Below are 16,397 nucleotides of genomic sequence, written 5' to 3' on the forward strand. Positions count from 1 at the left end.
CCAGGCTCCCACTCTCCAGCTGCAGTGAGTAGGAGGGTTCAGCACTGTGCAGGCACACGGAGGGAGGGATGCACCGCCAGGTCCCTGCTGTGTCCCCATCGTTGCCATGCTGCAGGCTGCTCGGGGATGGGCTCAGCGTGGCACTCCCCATCCCGTTAGCTCTGGCATGAAAGCGCCCGCCGCTGCGGCAGCGGGGCCTGGCCATGATCCCCACTTCCAGGTAAACACACGAAACAAGCGGCTCGCCTTCCCTCCCTGCCCGGCATTCCTGGCCGCACAGACCCACCATTCAGCCCCGCCACCCCGCACAAACCCCCAGTGTTTGGGAGAGGGCTCGCGCTCCCGGCGGAGCTCCGGGGGGGACACGCTGCGGCTGGGCAGTTGACACCCGGCCAGGCTGGAGCGGGGCCAGTGGGCACAGAAAGAGGCGCTGTGTTTTGGCCGGATCCTGCCGTGCTGGGGCAGGGGCAGAAAGGACCCCTTGTGTGCATAGGACCCAGGGGTGCCCCCACCCCTCAGCTGCAGCCAGGGTCCCATGAGGCCATGGCAGTGGTCACCAGAGGCTCAATGGAGCCTGAAGGGGTGAGGTGGTCAGAGGCAGGGGATGCCCTACTGCCATCCAAAAGATTTGCAATCCCAGACTGTGCGATACAAAAGCAGTGGAGGGGATTGACGAGTGACACATTCAAGTGGTGGCAGAGGCAGGAGTGGGAGGCAGCTTTCCTTGGGCATCACTCTGCCACTTGCAAGGATGAAAGAATAGAGTGTCAGATCCAGCCCCTTGGGCTCTTCTCCTACAATCTCCTAACCCTATCACCAGACTTTCCTTGGCACTGTCGGGGGTCTGTCCTGCAGCACAGCCTGGGGTGCTCTGGCCACAGCAGGGCTCAGAGGACAGTGGATCCCTCTGGGGAACCTGGGACTGAGCTGAGCATATCCCTGCCTCAGCCACGAGCATCCCTGTGGGGCCAGGCTGAAATAGAGAGGGGAAAGCAGGAGGCAGAGCCTTGATGGTCCAGTATCCCAGCTGTTCCTTCTGCTGCCTCTATCATCCAAAAGCAGCCATCAGTGCTGTCGCTGGGGGCATTGTCCCCTCCTCCATGCCTGGCACCTTCCTCCCTTGCTCTCCCTGAAAAGGTGGCTTTGCTCCCCAAGGAGTGCAGGGAAAGCACTTTCCACCACGGCAGATGAAAATGGATTCCAATCCAATTTTACCCTAGTACCACTTCAGTGATTTTGATGGAGCTGCTCTGGATGGGTGCCGGTTGGAGCCAGAGGACAGCTGTCGTGGCTCCATAGACCAGGGGTTTCTTATCTGTGTCACCTTTGATTACTGTAATTGAAATCCTGCTCTGATCTGAGCCATGCCCGAACGTTTCTGCTGCCTGTGCCGCTCTCGGCTCGAACAGCAAAATGACGTTAATAGATTTTAAAGCCAGGCAAGGCCTGTAAGAGCATTTCTGCCTGACCTCCTGGATAGCAGCCGACAGCCACCACTTACCCCAGTCCCGCTCTCAGCTGCTGGCACAGCCCTGTCACACCTCCTATGACTCATTTTCCCTCCTGAAAGCACAAATCCTGTCTCTCCCAAGAGCCGCTCGTGTGTCTGCAGGGCAGCCTGCCTCCTCCCACCCCTGCAGAGCAGAACTGGCAAGCTCTTGAGGGAGGCAGGGGCCAGGGGTGCTGGTGGGATTAGCTTCCCTGCTCCAGCATGAAACTCCCTATGGGAAGCATTGCCCTTTCCTGGCATCTCCTGGCCAAAAGGGCAGAAGGGTGACATCCTGCCAGGCAGGAGGCAGGGGATGGAAATGCCACCACACAGGAGAGGATGCTCCTGGCTTTGGTGCTAAGCTGGAAAATCAGCTGTAGCTGGCAGCGTGACCGATACTTTGTCACCCACCCCATCTTCTTTTGTGAATCCGCCTGTGGTGTTTAGCCAGAGCCACTGCAGCAGAAAGAATGACTCCAGCCCAGACAGTGTCTGAGGGCAGGAGCTGGGAGGACACATGCGCTGGCACACACACAGTCCCGCAGTTTGGCTCGAGTTGAGCAGCCGGCACGAGGAGTGAGCCTGCCCTGGGTGGTGTGGGACAGTAAAGCTGGTGGCTCCGTCTGGCTTGGGGAGGTTTTGCTCAGCCAGTCTGGACTCTGGGAGCTGCCCTCTGGAGCAGGCAGCGGTGACCCAGGTTCAGAGCTCCATCTGAAGAGCCCAGCAAGTCCCAAGGGCCAAGCCCTGACTACACCAGACAACCACCCTGAACCCCCAGGTCCTCCAGGCTGGCAGCTTTCATGACCGAACAGCCGAGAGCCGACTGGCATGTGCTGGCACAGCAACCTGGGATTGTACCAATGAGGATCTGACGGAGCCAGTCCAAAACTTCATATGCTGGCAAAAAAAAAGGCAGGCTGGCCAGACTGCAGGGCCCTCCAGCAGCCTGCCACCGGCATACACAGGACCTCCCCCTGAATCCTGGCTGGCCGAGCAGCAGCGTTTCCTCTCATGCTGGCGGGTCATGGGCCGACGACACACACAATGCTTGGGGTTATCCAGGCCTTATCAGCTCTGGCCATGCAGTGTGGGCAGGAAAAGGGTTTCAATCCCAGCCGAGCCCTGTTTCCGTCAGGAACCATTCCCCTTGTCACGGGGGAGGGCTGGACTGTGCCATGGTTTTGACACCAGGACCGGTGAACCTGGGCTGTGGGGAAAGTGGGACCACAGGGGTGTCACCCTCTGTTCCAAAAGCATCACCAGTGTCCCTCCTTGTGCCAGGGAAGCTGACAGTCTTCAAGCAGTGCAGCTACTCCCACCCCAACTTTGCCTGACGAAGCAGCACTGGACACGGTGACCTGCAAAGCTTGGGCTAGGAAAGGGCCAGAGCTAGTGAATCCCAGGAAAGGAGCTGCCATCAGGGCGTGCAGCAGAGGTCTGAAACATCCCTCGCTGGGTGTCACTGCTCCCCACTCCAGGGAGGCATTCCAGAGCCCTGGCATGCTGGGAAAACTCCTGCTCAGAGCTGTACAGGCAACCTGAGAAACACCACAGCAAAGGCCATCACTGCCAGTAACGTCGGGAAACTGAGGCATGAGGAGATACCAAGGGAGGCCTCCTTCCCTCTTGGCCCTGTGCTGCCATGGGACATCCTTCCCGGGGCTGCCCCAGCCTCTTAAAGCCAGGTGGCAGAAGGCTGGCACAGGGTCTCTCTTAGTTCCTCAGCCCAAAATCACGGGGTGGGTGTATGCCCAGCCCTTGCTCCTCCAAACCCTCCAGCAGCGCACACAGGGTGGAAAGAGGAGCTGGTGGAGGCACTGGCAAAGGCTGGGCTTGCTGAGATCCCCTCCCTCTCCATGATTAATTGAACACAGGCTAAAATTAGCTGCGGAGGCAGCACCCCTGGGGTCTCCCAGCAGCATCCCACTGCCCGCCGGCTGCCTGCAAGTGGGTCAGGCAGCAGCTGCCTCCCAGCTGGGCACCCTGGGTGCTTGGGGGACCCCCATCCTCTGCTGAATGTGGGAGCACTGCTCCCTCCATCCATGGCTCAAGGGAAGAAGCCTCCCCACTGCTCCCCTTCTCGGAGGCTTTTCCCTCTCTGGATTCACCGGGCAGGGCTGTATTATGAGGAGCAGCTGGGAAGGCACAAGGCCACCTTTTGGGATGGCAGGAGTGCAGATCCCCGTCATATTCTTCCCCGTGCCTTCAGGGATCTGTTATATTTAGCTGCTCTCCCTACCTCATGTTACTGGCTCGGCTCTGGCTCTTTTCCCTCCCCTTCCCCACTGTTAATTTGCTTTCTCTGTATTATTTGCAGATTCGGGGAGGCAGAATGAGGTGTTTCGGCACAGGGGACCACTCAGCCATGGCCTCATGGCTGCTCTCCACCCGGGGGCTTTCGGTTGGGTTTTCTCCTGGCTATTTTTAACCCACATCAGCAGCTCCGAGGGGATGAAACACCAAGGGGCAATGCAAATTGGAGGCACCCTGTGGCCGATGTGCCAGGACAAGGGGGAGGATGCTCATGGCTGTGCAGGGACGCTCCCATGGAGGCAGGGCAGGGCCTGGACGCACTGCCCCCACATCCCAGGCAGGCAGGGGGTTGCAACCCCTGGGTTGGCCCCACCTGCCAAGCCCTCTGCTCCCCCCTGACTCCCTGCAGATCCGAGTCTACAACCTCCACTGTAACACACTGACACGCAAGCTGGGGAGAGCGGGAGGCTGGGCTTTTCCCTTGGATCCAGAAGAAAGCAAGCAGGGGAAAAGTTAATTAAAAACTTCAAAGCCAGATCATTCTAATTTGGTTTAACACGGCAGTCCTGCTCAGCGGCAGTGCTGTCCCAGAGGTGCCTGCATGGGGCTCAGGCTGGGAAGTGTCCAGCGTGTCACATCACGAGATGTTCATGGGATGTCACCCAACACCAGCACCACTGCAGACCTCCACCCCTGCCGAGCACTGGGGTGTGGGGTGCAATGGAGCTGGGCTCCGGGCTGGGCAGCTGGTGACCAACACTCCCAGGGACTGGATTTCGGAGCAACTGGAAAGGTGACTCCATGGGGAGGCTGTGCCTCAGTTTCCCCATAGCCCAGGGATACCAAACCTTCTTGCTGGGAAGGCGTTTTCAAGGCACTTGGGCTGGGCCTGATCCCCACCTCCTGGCGTGATACCACTGCCCCACATAAAGCAGGGCAGGGCTGAGGGTCCTGAGGGGAAGCAGGGGGTGCCTGCCTCAACAGGGTCCAGCAAAACAAGGGGACATCATCCTGGGGTGAGGAGGGGACCCTGGCACTGCCAGCCACTGCTCTGAAGGAGGAAGGTGACATCTTCCTTGCTTAATTCTCACTCTTTTCTCCAAAAGGAGCCAAAAATCCTCTCATTTTCTCCAGAAAGCTACGTCACAGGACAGCAATGCTCCTGCCCAGGCACTCTGCCGCCTTACCCTGCCTCCTGCCCCCACTTTTGGGTTTTTTTTTGGTGGTGGGTTGTGGTTTTTTTCTTTTTTTTTTGCAGAACTTTGGGCTTCATGGTGAGTAAAGGCATCCTGCTGTCTGAGGGCTAACGGCTTGTTGGAGAGATAATAAAGCAAAGGGGAGTAAATTAAAGTGACTATAAATAGCACCAGGAGAGGAAAAGGAGATGAAGTCATCTTCCTTCAGCTGAGCTGGTATTTGCATCACTTCTTCCCTTTGCCTTCCCCTGCCCCCTCACCCTGCTCGGGAAATAGCCCTCCCCAGACCCTAGGGTTGTGCTGTGGGCTCTGTGTGCCCCCTGGGTCCCCATGGGGCTGGGCAATGTTCCCCTGGGATGTCTGCCCAGCACTGGGGTCTTGCTGGAGAGCACAGCAAGGTGTCCTGGATGTGGTCACTTGGCCCCAGGCTTCAGCCCAGCTTTACCATGGTTCAGCCCATGCAAACCAGTGCAGGGCCCTATGCAAACCAATGTCTCCAGCATGACCCCAATGTTGCATCCCATAGTCACCAGAAAGAACTTTCAGGAGCCATTACAGACCTGTTTTTCTGTTCACAGCCCATCCACAGGTGGCTGAAGAGACCCTCCAGGAGCAGTGCCTTTGGGAAGGCATTCTGCAAACTCAACAGCAGCGAATCCACCCGGGAAAGCCCCTTCAGGAACCAAATTCCATAACTGACATTTTTATTCCTGATGATTTTAACATCCAAGACTCCATCATCGGTCCCAGGACACGTGAGGGAGGAGGGATCCTGACCCTGAAGGAGCCTCCCTGGAGTTAGCAGACAGCTTCAGATTCCATTCAAAACATGACCCTCACTGCCACGGAGGCCACTGCCCCTGCAGCCCCCCAGCAGCCCCCAAACCCCTCAGCTGCCCCCTCGCATGAGGTATATTTACATCTGAGTCAGAATGAGGTCACACCGCGGTTTCCTTATGTCAGCTACCGACTCCTATTCCTGTGCTATGTGCACACACCCGCCGTGTTATTGCAGGGTATTTATAGCTATTTTACATGTATAATTATAAAACCACAACTCCACACACGCACCAAAATAATCACGGTGCCGGGAGGCAGGGGAGCGGGGCCAGGGTGATGGGAACGGGGCCGGGGCACGGACCCACCGCTAATAATAATTCTTTGCACTTTATATATAGCCCCTTTCATCCGCAGCTCTCAAAATCACTTTGCAGACGTTTAATTAAGCTTCCCAGCATCCTAATGTGATGACAGGCAAGTAATAATATCCTCGCTTTTAGGTACAAAGAGAGGGGAGGTGGCAGGACTTGTCTGAAGTCCCACAGCGAGCCCAGGTGTCCCGTGTCCTGCCCCACGCTTGTGGGATGCCCAGAGGGGAGATTTTGACCTAGAAGGACCCCAGGATCCTGCCCAACCCCTCTGCTCATTTCAGGGTGGGGACAGCTGATGACAGCACAAGGTCCAGGGAGGGCAATGGTGACCCTGGGGACCGCTGAGCTGCAGCTGCCCAACATCTGGATCAGCAGGTGGAAGAGAGACATATGTATCTCAGCAAACTCATGGGCGAGAGCTTGGGGGAGAGCAATAAATAAGATGACAAGTCTGAAAGGGCTGATTTATGAGGAATATTAAGAGTCATAATACTGCCTGGCCCAGCCATCCCCCAGGGAGACAGAGTGGTGACAAGGACCCAGAGACATCACAGAGAGACAAGATTCACTGGGGCCAGTGCCAACCTATCTCCAAGCAGGAGGCCTGGAAGCAGTTGTGCCTCCCAGCACTGGGAGCTCTGGGCAGCTTCGTGTGGGAGAACAGACGGGTCTCAGTGGCAGCCTGGAAATGGGATCCCCCAAGTATGGGTCTCGATGGTCCTCAAGGTTTGTGGTTTGTGCTCCCATGAGCACCTTTCTCCCTCCTGTGTACATCCCTGACTGGATGGACCACTTGCCTCCCATCCTTAAGTGCTGCAGAAGGCACAGGGTTGATGTGCTTCAGTTTTGGACACCAATGGGACATGAGATGCCACTCAGCAAGAGGGATCTGGCAAGAGAAAGTGCCCAGCAGAGCAAAAGAGCAAAGAGATGCTGGAGGCAAACAGTGGTGTTGGTAATGAAAGAGGCAGGACTGCTGCCCTGAGGGATGAGGCTGGGTGGGCTCATTAACATCTGCAGAAAAACCCACACTCCCAGCTCCTTTCCCGTGCATGGAGAGGTGGGGGACAAGTGCCCATCCTTTTCACCACCCTGGGGATGCCCCACAGGGAAAGCAGCAGTGTGTTGGTGGATGCAGTGCAATTCTGCACACATGGGAGCTAAACGCAAGTCAAAAATCATAAACCCTAATTTGATCCTTTAGCAAGAACCATCCTGCCGTTTTATGATCATGCTGGTATTTTTTTTCCTCACAGACTGTATCCAGATCCCTGCTCACCAAAACAAGCTGCACAACAGCCCTCCACTGACAGCCCCCACGCATTCCAAGCCCCCAAAATGGGGCAGCAGAACCCACTTGCATCACACTGGCACCAAAGAGCAGTGACACAAACATTAAGCAAGAAAACAGCTGCAAACCCTCTGAGGGGTTGCAAAGAAATGCCCCAAAATCATTATCTGTGAGGAGAAAGAAGGGAGGGCAATGGGAACAGATTGCCTGTCCAGGAAGTCAGCGTAGCCCGGGCAGTGCCACAGGGACATGGGCACGTTCCTGCTACCGCACCGGCCACCAAAACTGCCCCGTGACCTGCTGCTGTCAATTCTCTGAATTTCACACCCGCTGTCCCCCCTCCACCGCCAGCTGGACATCTCTTACCAGGAGCTGCCGGCAGCTCTGCCATCTCGCTGGCCATGATGAAGGACTCGAGGATCCTTGCACGGAGCTCAGGGCCTGCCTCGGTGCTGTGGGGAGAAGGAGGAGGTCTGTGAGGATGGCAGCACCTCAGCCTCCCTGGAGACCCTCAACCCAGCTGCCCTGATGGATCTCCTGTGGGACCAAGGCAACGCTGTGTATCCCAGTTCCACATGTGCATCACGCCCCATCACCGTGGGAATGGGTGTGATGTCTGAGCATCTGAGCTCCCAGATCCAGCTCCCCCTTCAGAAAAACCTGGGGCTGGGCCACTGGTGGGCTGCCATCCAGCAATACTGGCTTGGCTGGGACCAGCTTGTCCATGCCTGGCTACGGGCACCCTCCTCTCACCCACCCTGTCCCGTGCATGGCAGGGGCACCTCACCTGGCTGCCACAGGGTGGAGAAGCACTTCCCCGAAAAGCTCCCCGAGGAGCCGGGGTGAGAAGCGGCTCCGGTGGGTGCCCTGGCAGAGGTGGCAGAAGTGGCGGGCGAGCTGGCGCAGGAGCAGTGCCTGGGGCTGTGGCAGGGCTGGGGGGGCCAGCAGGGCTCTGGCTCGCTGGCCACATTCCTCCAGGCTTGGGGTCTCTGCAGCAGAGGGGCACAGGAAGAAAATGGTCAGTTCAGGAGGTCAGGGCATCCCCTTGCCTCTCATGAGAGCCTGGCACCCCCCAGCACAAATGGCATAAGTTGTGGCAGTTCTCTACTCCCCCCCAGAGACCCAAGAAACCCTGATCTTAACCTCTCCCACAAAACCTATGCAGCCCATCTCTTCCCAGCCAGGCTGGGGGACACATGGATATCCCAGGGCATGCAGAAGTGTCTTCATGGTCTTGGCTTCATCTTGCTGGGAGCTGCCAGCCCCATTTACCCACTCCTACCACCCCACCATCCCAGAGCAGGTTGTCAGGTGCCTTTAGCACATTCCTCCTCTCAGCACAGCCAGGGAGGGAGCATGGGGGGGCTGAGCTTCTCACATGGCAAGGGCTGCACCTAAACACCCCTCACTGCTGCTCCAACAGAGGAGAATAGTGAGAACCCTGCCCTGGTGCACAGCACAACCGAGGCAGAGCAAAGCAGAGGTGGGGAAATGGGCACCAGCTGGAAGATCTGCTGAATTTAAAGGCTCAGCCCTCCCCTGCAGATAAAGCAAGCTGGGAGGGAAAAGGCTTTTTAGGAGGCAAAAACCCAAATGTGCACCTGGGCTGCAGGGGCCTCACTACAGCCACACCTGCAGCCCCCACATTGTGGTCTCACACCCCATGAAATACAGAATAGGGAGGGCTGACTGGGGTACAGCTACTTCCAGCGATGCTTGAATTGCCCACATGAATGATATCAGGCACCTACTGGTGTTATACATCATGGAGGTACTGCCAGAACCCCCATCACGGGTGAGCAGCTCAGCTGTGGGCTGAGCAGCCCACAGCCCATGGCGTTCCCACCAGTGTCCTATTCCATGTCCCCAGTGCCCTCTGACAGCCTTGGCTGGGGCTCCCTGGTCTTGTGATCTGTGAGATCAGTGCCCTGGGATTGCAGTCTGCCCCAGGCACAGGAAACAGTGGCTGTCCAGCCATCATCCATCCTTGCCTTGTCCCAGCCCTTTTATCTGTGGGGCACAGGGAGGTCCCCAGGGCTGAGTTGCTCTCAGCCACCTTCAAAGTCTGGCTCGGCCAGGGGCTGACTCAGCTCCCCGCGGCTCTTTGCTCCAGGACTGAGGCTTGGCCAGTGCCCAGCCAGCTCCCAGCATCCATCCTTGGGGCCAGGGTGCACCAGAGCTGCAGGGGAAGGGGTCTGGGATCCCCTCCAAAGCAGGTCTGCAACCCAGCTGGGATGGTAATGGGGTGTTTGTGAGTCCTCGTATCCAACGAGCTGCTCCTGAGGCATGTTTGGCTTTGCTCCAGGCCTTCCCTATCCCAATCCCTGCTTTTTTTGCACCTTTTTGCACCCAGAGGATCCTCCAGGAGAAGGCCCACAGCCAAAGGGGGAATTTGGCGATGTTTTCCCCCTCCTTTTGCAGGTGGTCATCTTGCTGCTTTTCCAGCCCTCTGCCTCAAGCAGGGCAGAAGGAGGCTTGCAGGGCAGGCTGCCAAAACCCAGCACCATCTCCTCAAAGACTTATATTTTCATTTTTTTCTTTTAAGCCCCAGAGAAATCCCCTTTCCATTGGTTTCTCCTCCGTTCCTGCCCCCTCCTCCTCCTCCTGCCCCTGTTGTGCCAGGAGCAGAGCCCACTGCAGCACAGGCTGCAGGGAAAGGCGCTTCCCTTTGAAGTTGCTTAACGAGGCAACCCAGCTAATTGCTTCCTAATTGCGTTTTTATCCTTGGAAGGGAGGCAGCCTTTGATTTCTGCTCTGAAGGGTGAGGGGAAGGCAGCTTCTCTGTGCCACCAGCCCCAGGGGTATTTCTTCTGGCTCCATGTCCCAGCACAGGGCAGGGAGGATGGGCTGTGTTATCCCTCGCCTTGTCCATGTATCCCTCCTGCCTTGCTGGAGGCCACAAAGAGCCTGTGGCCTTCTCCCACCAGGACAGGGTACGGAAAGGCCACGCTGGTCTGGCCATGGGTGATCTTTTAGTGCCTCTTAAGGCAGCCAAGAACATGATCTGCCCAAGCGCTAATCTGGCTTAGGACGGGGAGGTGATGCTTGGAAATGGAGGATACTGCAGCAACTGGCAGTGAGACGAGAGCTGCTGTGAAAGGGGAAATCCTGGTTTCACAGGCAGCAAAGGGTTCAGGTCCTCTCTAACATAGTGGGCAAGGGCTTCTTGTGTGCCTGGTGATGCCCCCAGGGCCTCAGGCTGGGAGGGGCTGAGCAGCTCAGTGAGGACTCATATGAAATGCATTTTGGTCCAGGCTCACTGTTGAGATGAACCATGGGCTCTGCCGGCCTGGGTACGAGCCCTGCTCTGTTTATTTGAAAAAAAAATCAAATAAAACCAAAACCTTAATGGTCTCATACATTTGCACAGAGGTGGAAAAGCTTGCAGGGATCTAAAGGCACTTCCTAATGGCACTAAGCTGAAAAAGCAGAGAATTTTCTGTGCCCATATAAAGCCAAGAGTTAATGAGATTACAGGAAAAAATTCCCAGGCAGCAGAGCCAAAATATTATAATAATGCTTTCTTCTGGGGCCAGCATCACCCAGCCTTGGCAGCCACCCGTCCTGGCAGGCAGCACCTCCTTCTCCAGGCACTGCAGCAGGAGAAGACCACGCTGTGGTGGGGGCAAAGAAGAACCCTGGGCCTTCTCTTGCTTTCCCAGATCACCTCCCAAATGCTGTGGCACTGCTCTGGCACACGTCATGTTCCCAGTGGTCCTTCTCAGAACCTGCCCTTTGTGCAGCATTGGGCAGGGGATCAGGTCAGAGCCACCCTGGAGATGCTGGGGAGCCTTTTTAGGGTCTACCCAAAGCTTCTTCAGCCTCACAAAGGTCCCAGGTGTGGGGGGAGCCCGGGTGTGCTTACCTTGAGCCATGTGGACCAAGTCGCTGTAGAGAGCTGGAGGGATGAGGGGCGATGGGAGCTCCTGGAGGTACCACTTCAGGGCATCTGCCAGTGTCTGGGCCTCATACAGGTCCATGTCCACAGCCGAGGCATCTGCAGGGAAAGAGCCAGCAGGAACCATGAGCCTGTGGTTCTGCCCCTCTGGTGCAGAGCTCAGAGCTCTTCCATCCCTGTGGGCCTTCCTCCAGACATGGGGGCTGATTTCTTCGCCCGTGCCCCCATCTCCCCAGTGTGGCAGCCCATGATTTCACTGCCACCACCACCCCCCCCCACCCAGCAAATATTCCTGTCCCAGTTTCCACTGACCCCGAGTTCCACGTGCCCATGGAGAGCACGAGGCAGCATCTCTGCTTTGTGTGAACTGCACATCCAGTGCATGGGGCAGGGAATCTCACCATTCCACTGGGGTCCCACTGCAGGATAGCACCCATGGGAAGGACTGAGCAGCCCTCCCAAGCATCCTCCGGTCATCAGGGCCAGGTACCATGTGCTGACCCCAGCCCAGGAGGAACTGCTTGGAAAATGCATTCATGGAATGGGGTTATGGTCCCCAGGCAATTCATGTTGCTAAAGGCCCATGCCACCCCCAGTGATCCTGAAACACTGTGAATGTGCCCCAATTGGCATCACTTCTCCCAGCCCTGAAAGGCAGCTGCCCTGGGGAGGTGGTGAAGGATGCTCCAGGAAGGAAGGGGGAGCACAGGGAGGGGCTGAGATCACACAGCCTGGGCTCAGGACAGGGGCAGCGCTCTGAGCAGAACTGTCCCACGGTCCGGCAGGAGTCAAAGGGTGGGATGTGTCTGTCTGAGCCCCGTGGCTGGGCCAGCACAGGGACATTGCCTCACCAGGGTCCAGGGGGAAGAGCCCTTTCAGCATCCTTTGGTATTGCCTCATGCGTTTGTCTTGGAGGTCTCTCAGCCCGGCTGGGCTGGGTGGTGGCCGTCCAGAGGACGTTGGTCCCTTTTGCAAAGATCTGGAGGTTTCAAAATCTGGCTTTGATTCAGACTGGAGCCAAATGCAATGTTTTGAAATTCTCCTTGTAGGAGAAATTGGAGGATGTCTGAGGTGGTCAGGAATAATAAAAAAGCCCAACATATTTGGTATGGTTTGAAAAGGTTAAATTTTTTTCAACAAAAAAGCAAATTTGGCACTTTCTTAAAGATGCTGTATTAGGCCCCCAATTGCATGGTGTGACTACGAAGACAGTGGACTTGCCCTGCTCTCAGCCCCCCTCCCCTTCCTCCTCTAGGTCTTTACCTCTAGATGCAGCTTTACTGAAACCGGTGCCATTTTGGGAGATGCTCCATCTCCCAGGCCAGCATTTTCCAGCAGAAAATATTACAAGTCTCCAGCCATTTCAGCTGCACTTCCTTCTGGGGCAATAAACCCAAAGGAGAGGAGAAATGCTACTTCCTAGGATGAGGCTTTAGAGACACATGGTCAGCAGGGCTGGAATGGGAAGCAGCTGGGAAAAGCTGTTTTTGGTCACCTTGACCTTGATCTCCTCTCGTTGGAATGTCCCCACTGTGGGCCAGGCAGCCTGGGAGCCTGCCCGCCTGTTCGGGGTCAAGAAGCCAAAGTGGGTCCCTTATGGCCAGTGCCTTCCATTTGGCTCCCAGGCCGGAGAGAAAACAGATTGACCAATGCCCGAAGCGAAGCCTTTAACCCAGCCGTGGGAGACACTACCTCATCCTCAGGAGCAAGCACCCAGCTGGCTGGGAACTGTGCCCCGGGGCAGTGTGGGGACAGCTGGGAGAGATGCCACCACGCTGGGGTGGGTAGCCATCCAGCCTGGCCAGACATGACCCAGGGCAAAGGTGGGTGCTGCCTTTCTGGCACCCCACGAAGTCACAGCATCATCCCATGGACCACTTTGCCCTTGGCATCTTCGAGGTGGGCAGGGCAGTGCCAGATGCACCCTGACCCCACTCTGGTTTGTGCTCATGCTGCCATCTCCCAGCCACACTTCTGGACCTTCTTGGCTGGCCAAAAGTGTTTTTTCTGCCAGAGTTTGTGACAGACAATTCACAATTGACTGTCACCAGGGAGTGACAGTCAATTCCCCATTTTTGCCCTGGAGAAATGAGCTGATAGGTTGTCTCAAGCTGGGCAGGTGGAGGAGAGTGGGGTCAGGGATCCTACAAGATGCTCCAACACCTGTTTTGGGCTGAATCCTCACAGTGCATGGCTAAAACCCAGGGATGCTGCTGGCGGGTCTCAGAGTCTTGTTGCATTGCAAAGAGCTTCTCCCATCAGTGGAATGCACTGGGCAAACCCCAAAGCCCTTCTCACTTGCCACAGAGATTTCTGCAGGGACCTGTCACTCGCCTTGAGGATGATGGCACGAATTGAGGAGAGCAGCCACAAGCTGTTCCTGTGCAGGCAGGGAGCCGCTGCCGGGCGCTGGCCCCAGGCGACCAGCCCTGGGCTCCACCGTGGCCTAATTAGCTTGTTTGCCTCGTTAGGCATGGGCCTGGGGGGGTGTTCAAAGGGAAGGCTCAGCTGGTTTCAAAGCGAGACTCAAAAACATCTTTACACCCAGAGAGAGGCGCGACGGGGAGACCAGGGGGATTCACGCCCCGCCGACAGGGACTGATTGCTGGGGGCACCATTCTCTGTGACTAGAAATAGCCATGAAGCCCGTTGCCCCCATCCTCCTGCAGTGGCATCCTCCTGCCCCAGCTCCTCTCCTTCCCCTGGAGCTGCCATTGAGCTGGGCTCCCCATTAGGCTGAGAACACAACCCGGGGTGCTCCGAGCTGCTCCCCGGCACCGGCTGTGCCCTGAGAGCTCAGGGAGGCTCAGCCAGCAGCTGGGGAAGGGTTAACCCTGGAGCCTTCCCAGACAATTACCACGGGCCTGACCCCACGGATGCTGCTCTCTTCTTATCAGAGGGAGATGATAACCAGCTATAAGAAGTTAATGAAGCTGCAGGATGAGTCAATGCTCTCCTGCTGCTCTCCAGATGTTCCCGTCCTTTCCCCAGGGGAATGACGGAGGAATGACGGAGGGATTCTATCTGCCTGCCATAAATAGAAGGAAAATACCCCAAAACCCCAACCTTAACCCCATACCAACCCCTTTCAGCACACAACCTACTTGCTGACCTGCTGTCAGAGCAAGCATCCGGGGACCAGTGGAGAGCATGCCTTCCCCATGGAGGGGTGAAAAGCAGGAATAAATCTGGGACTGGAGAGAGGGTGCATGGGATGACCACTGGCCCAGAGGGAAAGACATTGGGTGCTCCCAGCCTCCTCCCACTGGGATGCCAGAGCCCACATCCCAGCAGAGGCGGAAGGGTGCCGGGGTTTTGGGCTGAGTCAGGCTGGGCAGGAAACTCCAGGACCTCTCCCACAGCTGCAGCCAGCCAGGGAGGTGTGAGTAAGCCCAGAGTTTCAGTAAAGGCGGAGGATGTTTAGCCAAGAGGTGTAATGGAGGAGGTGGGGGGTTGTTTCGGAGGAGAGGCTTGAGCAGGTTCTGGTAACCAGCTGTCCCCTGCATGTGGCCACAGGTGACGGCTGCACCAACATCCCCAGACAGCGTGTGGGTGACAGGGTGCAGACCCTGCCCAGCACTCACAGCCCCACTCCCAGCCAGGTGCAGCAGGGTCAGTCCAACAGGCCCAGCTGGGCAAGTGCTGCTGCAGTGTGACACTCCTGGGTGCATGTTCCCTGTGACAGAGGGGCACCCAAACCACCTGTACCTGGGACTGACTGAAATACTGACTTGGGAGTTCCTCTACCCCTTCCAATACCTTTTGATTTTGATTGCCAGTGGGTGCAGGAGGGATGTCCTCGCTGCCCAGTTCTGGGGGATATGCCTTCTAATCCACATGGATAATGCCTGCCCGAGGACCTGTACATCCCCCATACCTGACCAGGCATTTGAGGCTCCTGGGCAACCCACAGTGGGGGTTTACTGGGGAACTGTGCACTGAATCAGGGAATATTTCCCAGCTTTGATTCAGCACCATCGTAATATCTCCCAGCCAGCCTGCTGCTACCTTGTGCTGGGGACTTGGCAGCTGCCAGGGCACCCTCTGCCCATGCACAGGAGCACCTGGCAGCCCCAATCACCCTTCCAGCTGGGTTTCATCTCAGCATATCCCTGGCTTGCACTCAGGCAGGGCAGGGGTACTGGGCCCCCCTTTGAGGGTGCCCAGTGAGGCTTCCTTCTGCCACCTCAGCTTCCCAAGGGCAGTTCCCTTCCTCAGTTTCCCCAGCACCTCTTGGAGGGCACGACAAAAACTCGCACCCAGTTCTCCCTGATGGGTCCGGCAGGGACGTCTCTGCTGCTGCCGTTTATTTACCCTTCTTTCATCACCACCAAATATAAGAGATGAGCTCATGCCTCTCACCAGGCTCTGACGACACGGGGTTTATTTCCACTGCAGGTATAAATAAAAAGCAGTGCAGCAGGCACCGGGGCGCCTCGTGCTCGGGAGGAGAGTCATCTTGGTGGAGTTAATAGCTTGGCCAGGGGAAACCAGAGCCCTTGTGGGCCTCGAAGTCTCTCTGGCATCCCAGGGGTGAGGATGGGGATGCTCTCCCTCCCTGGGCATCCACACTGTGGGGGGGGGGGGGGGGGAGGCGCAGCGTGAGACCCCCCCAAGCTGCTCTTCACTTTCCAACCCTCTCTGCCTAGCAGCAGCTCCTGGCAGCCCCAGTGAAGCCCCGGGACCCACCATTGCTCGCTAATCCCCACCGAGACCTGACCTAATTCCCGGGCACGTGAGCGTGTCTCCAGGCAGACTGCTCTGCGCCGGGGCCCCAGATCAAAGCGCGCAGGATGGCAGCGCAGCCACGGCACGCCTGGAGACACCGGCTCCAATCCGCCTCGCGCTGCCGACACATTCTCCCTGGCACCCCGAGTCGCAGGCAGCTCCTGCCTGGCCCTGACAACAGCGGAGGCTTCTCCCAGCGCTGCTCTTGTATCTGGGGAAGGGTCTCGTTGTTTATGTCTGCGGGCCAGAGCGCAGAGCAGGGTAGGAGTTATCCAAAGTGTGGGGGAGGCTCCGGTGCTTTGCCACCATCCCGGATGGGCTCAGCCCCATCTGAGCCGTACAGGGCACCCAGGGACCTGGGGGGGGGGGGGGGGGGGGGGGGGGGGGGGGG

The 16,397-nt window shown here is 57.3% G+C and overlaps 1 protein-coding gene across 2 annotated transcripts in view; it reads right to left on the minus strand.

The window, feature by feature from the left end:
- Positions 1-16,397, minus strand: part of LOC113949881 (phosphatidylinositol 3-kinase regulatory subunit gamma) — a 78,021-nt gene that overhangs the window by 52,228 nt on the left and 9,396 nt on the right. For both annotated transcript variants that reach the window (XM_027648988.1, XM_027648989.1), the window contains exons 5-7: positions 11,246-11,377; positions 8,168-8,369; positions 7,747-7,832 (exon numbers count right to left, since the gene is read on the minus strand). In XM_027648988.1, coding sequence (XP_027504789.1) covers positions 7,747-7,832; positions 8,168-8,369; positions 11,246-11,377 — 420 coding nt within the window. The remainder of the gene's footprint in view (positions 1-7,746; positions 7,833-8,167; positions 8,370-11,245; positions 11,378-16,397) is intronic.

The sequence above is a fragment of the Corapipo altera genome, unplaced genomic scaffold (genome assembly GCF_003945725.1).
Source record: "Corapipo altera isolate COAL_440 unplaced genomic scaffold, ASM394572v1 112, whole genome shotgun sequence".
Lineage (NCBI taxonomy): Eukaryota > Metazoa > Chordata > Aves > Passeriformes > Pipridae > Corapipo > Corapipo altera.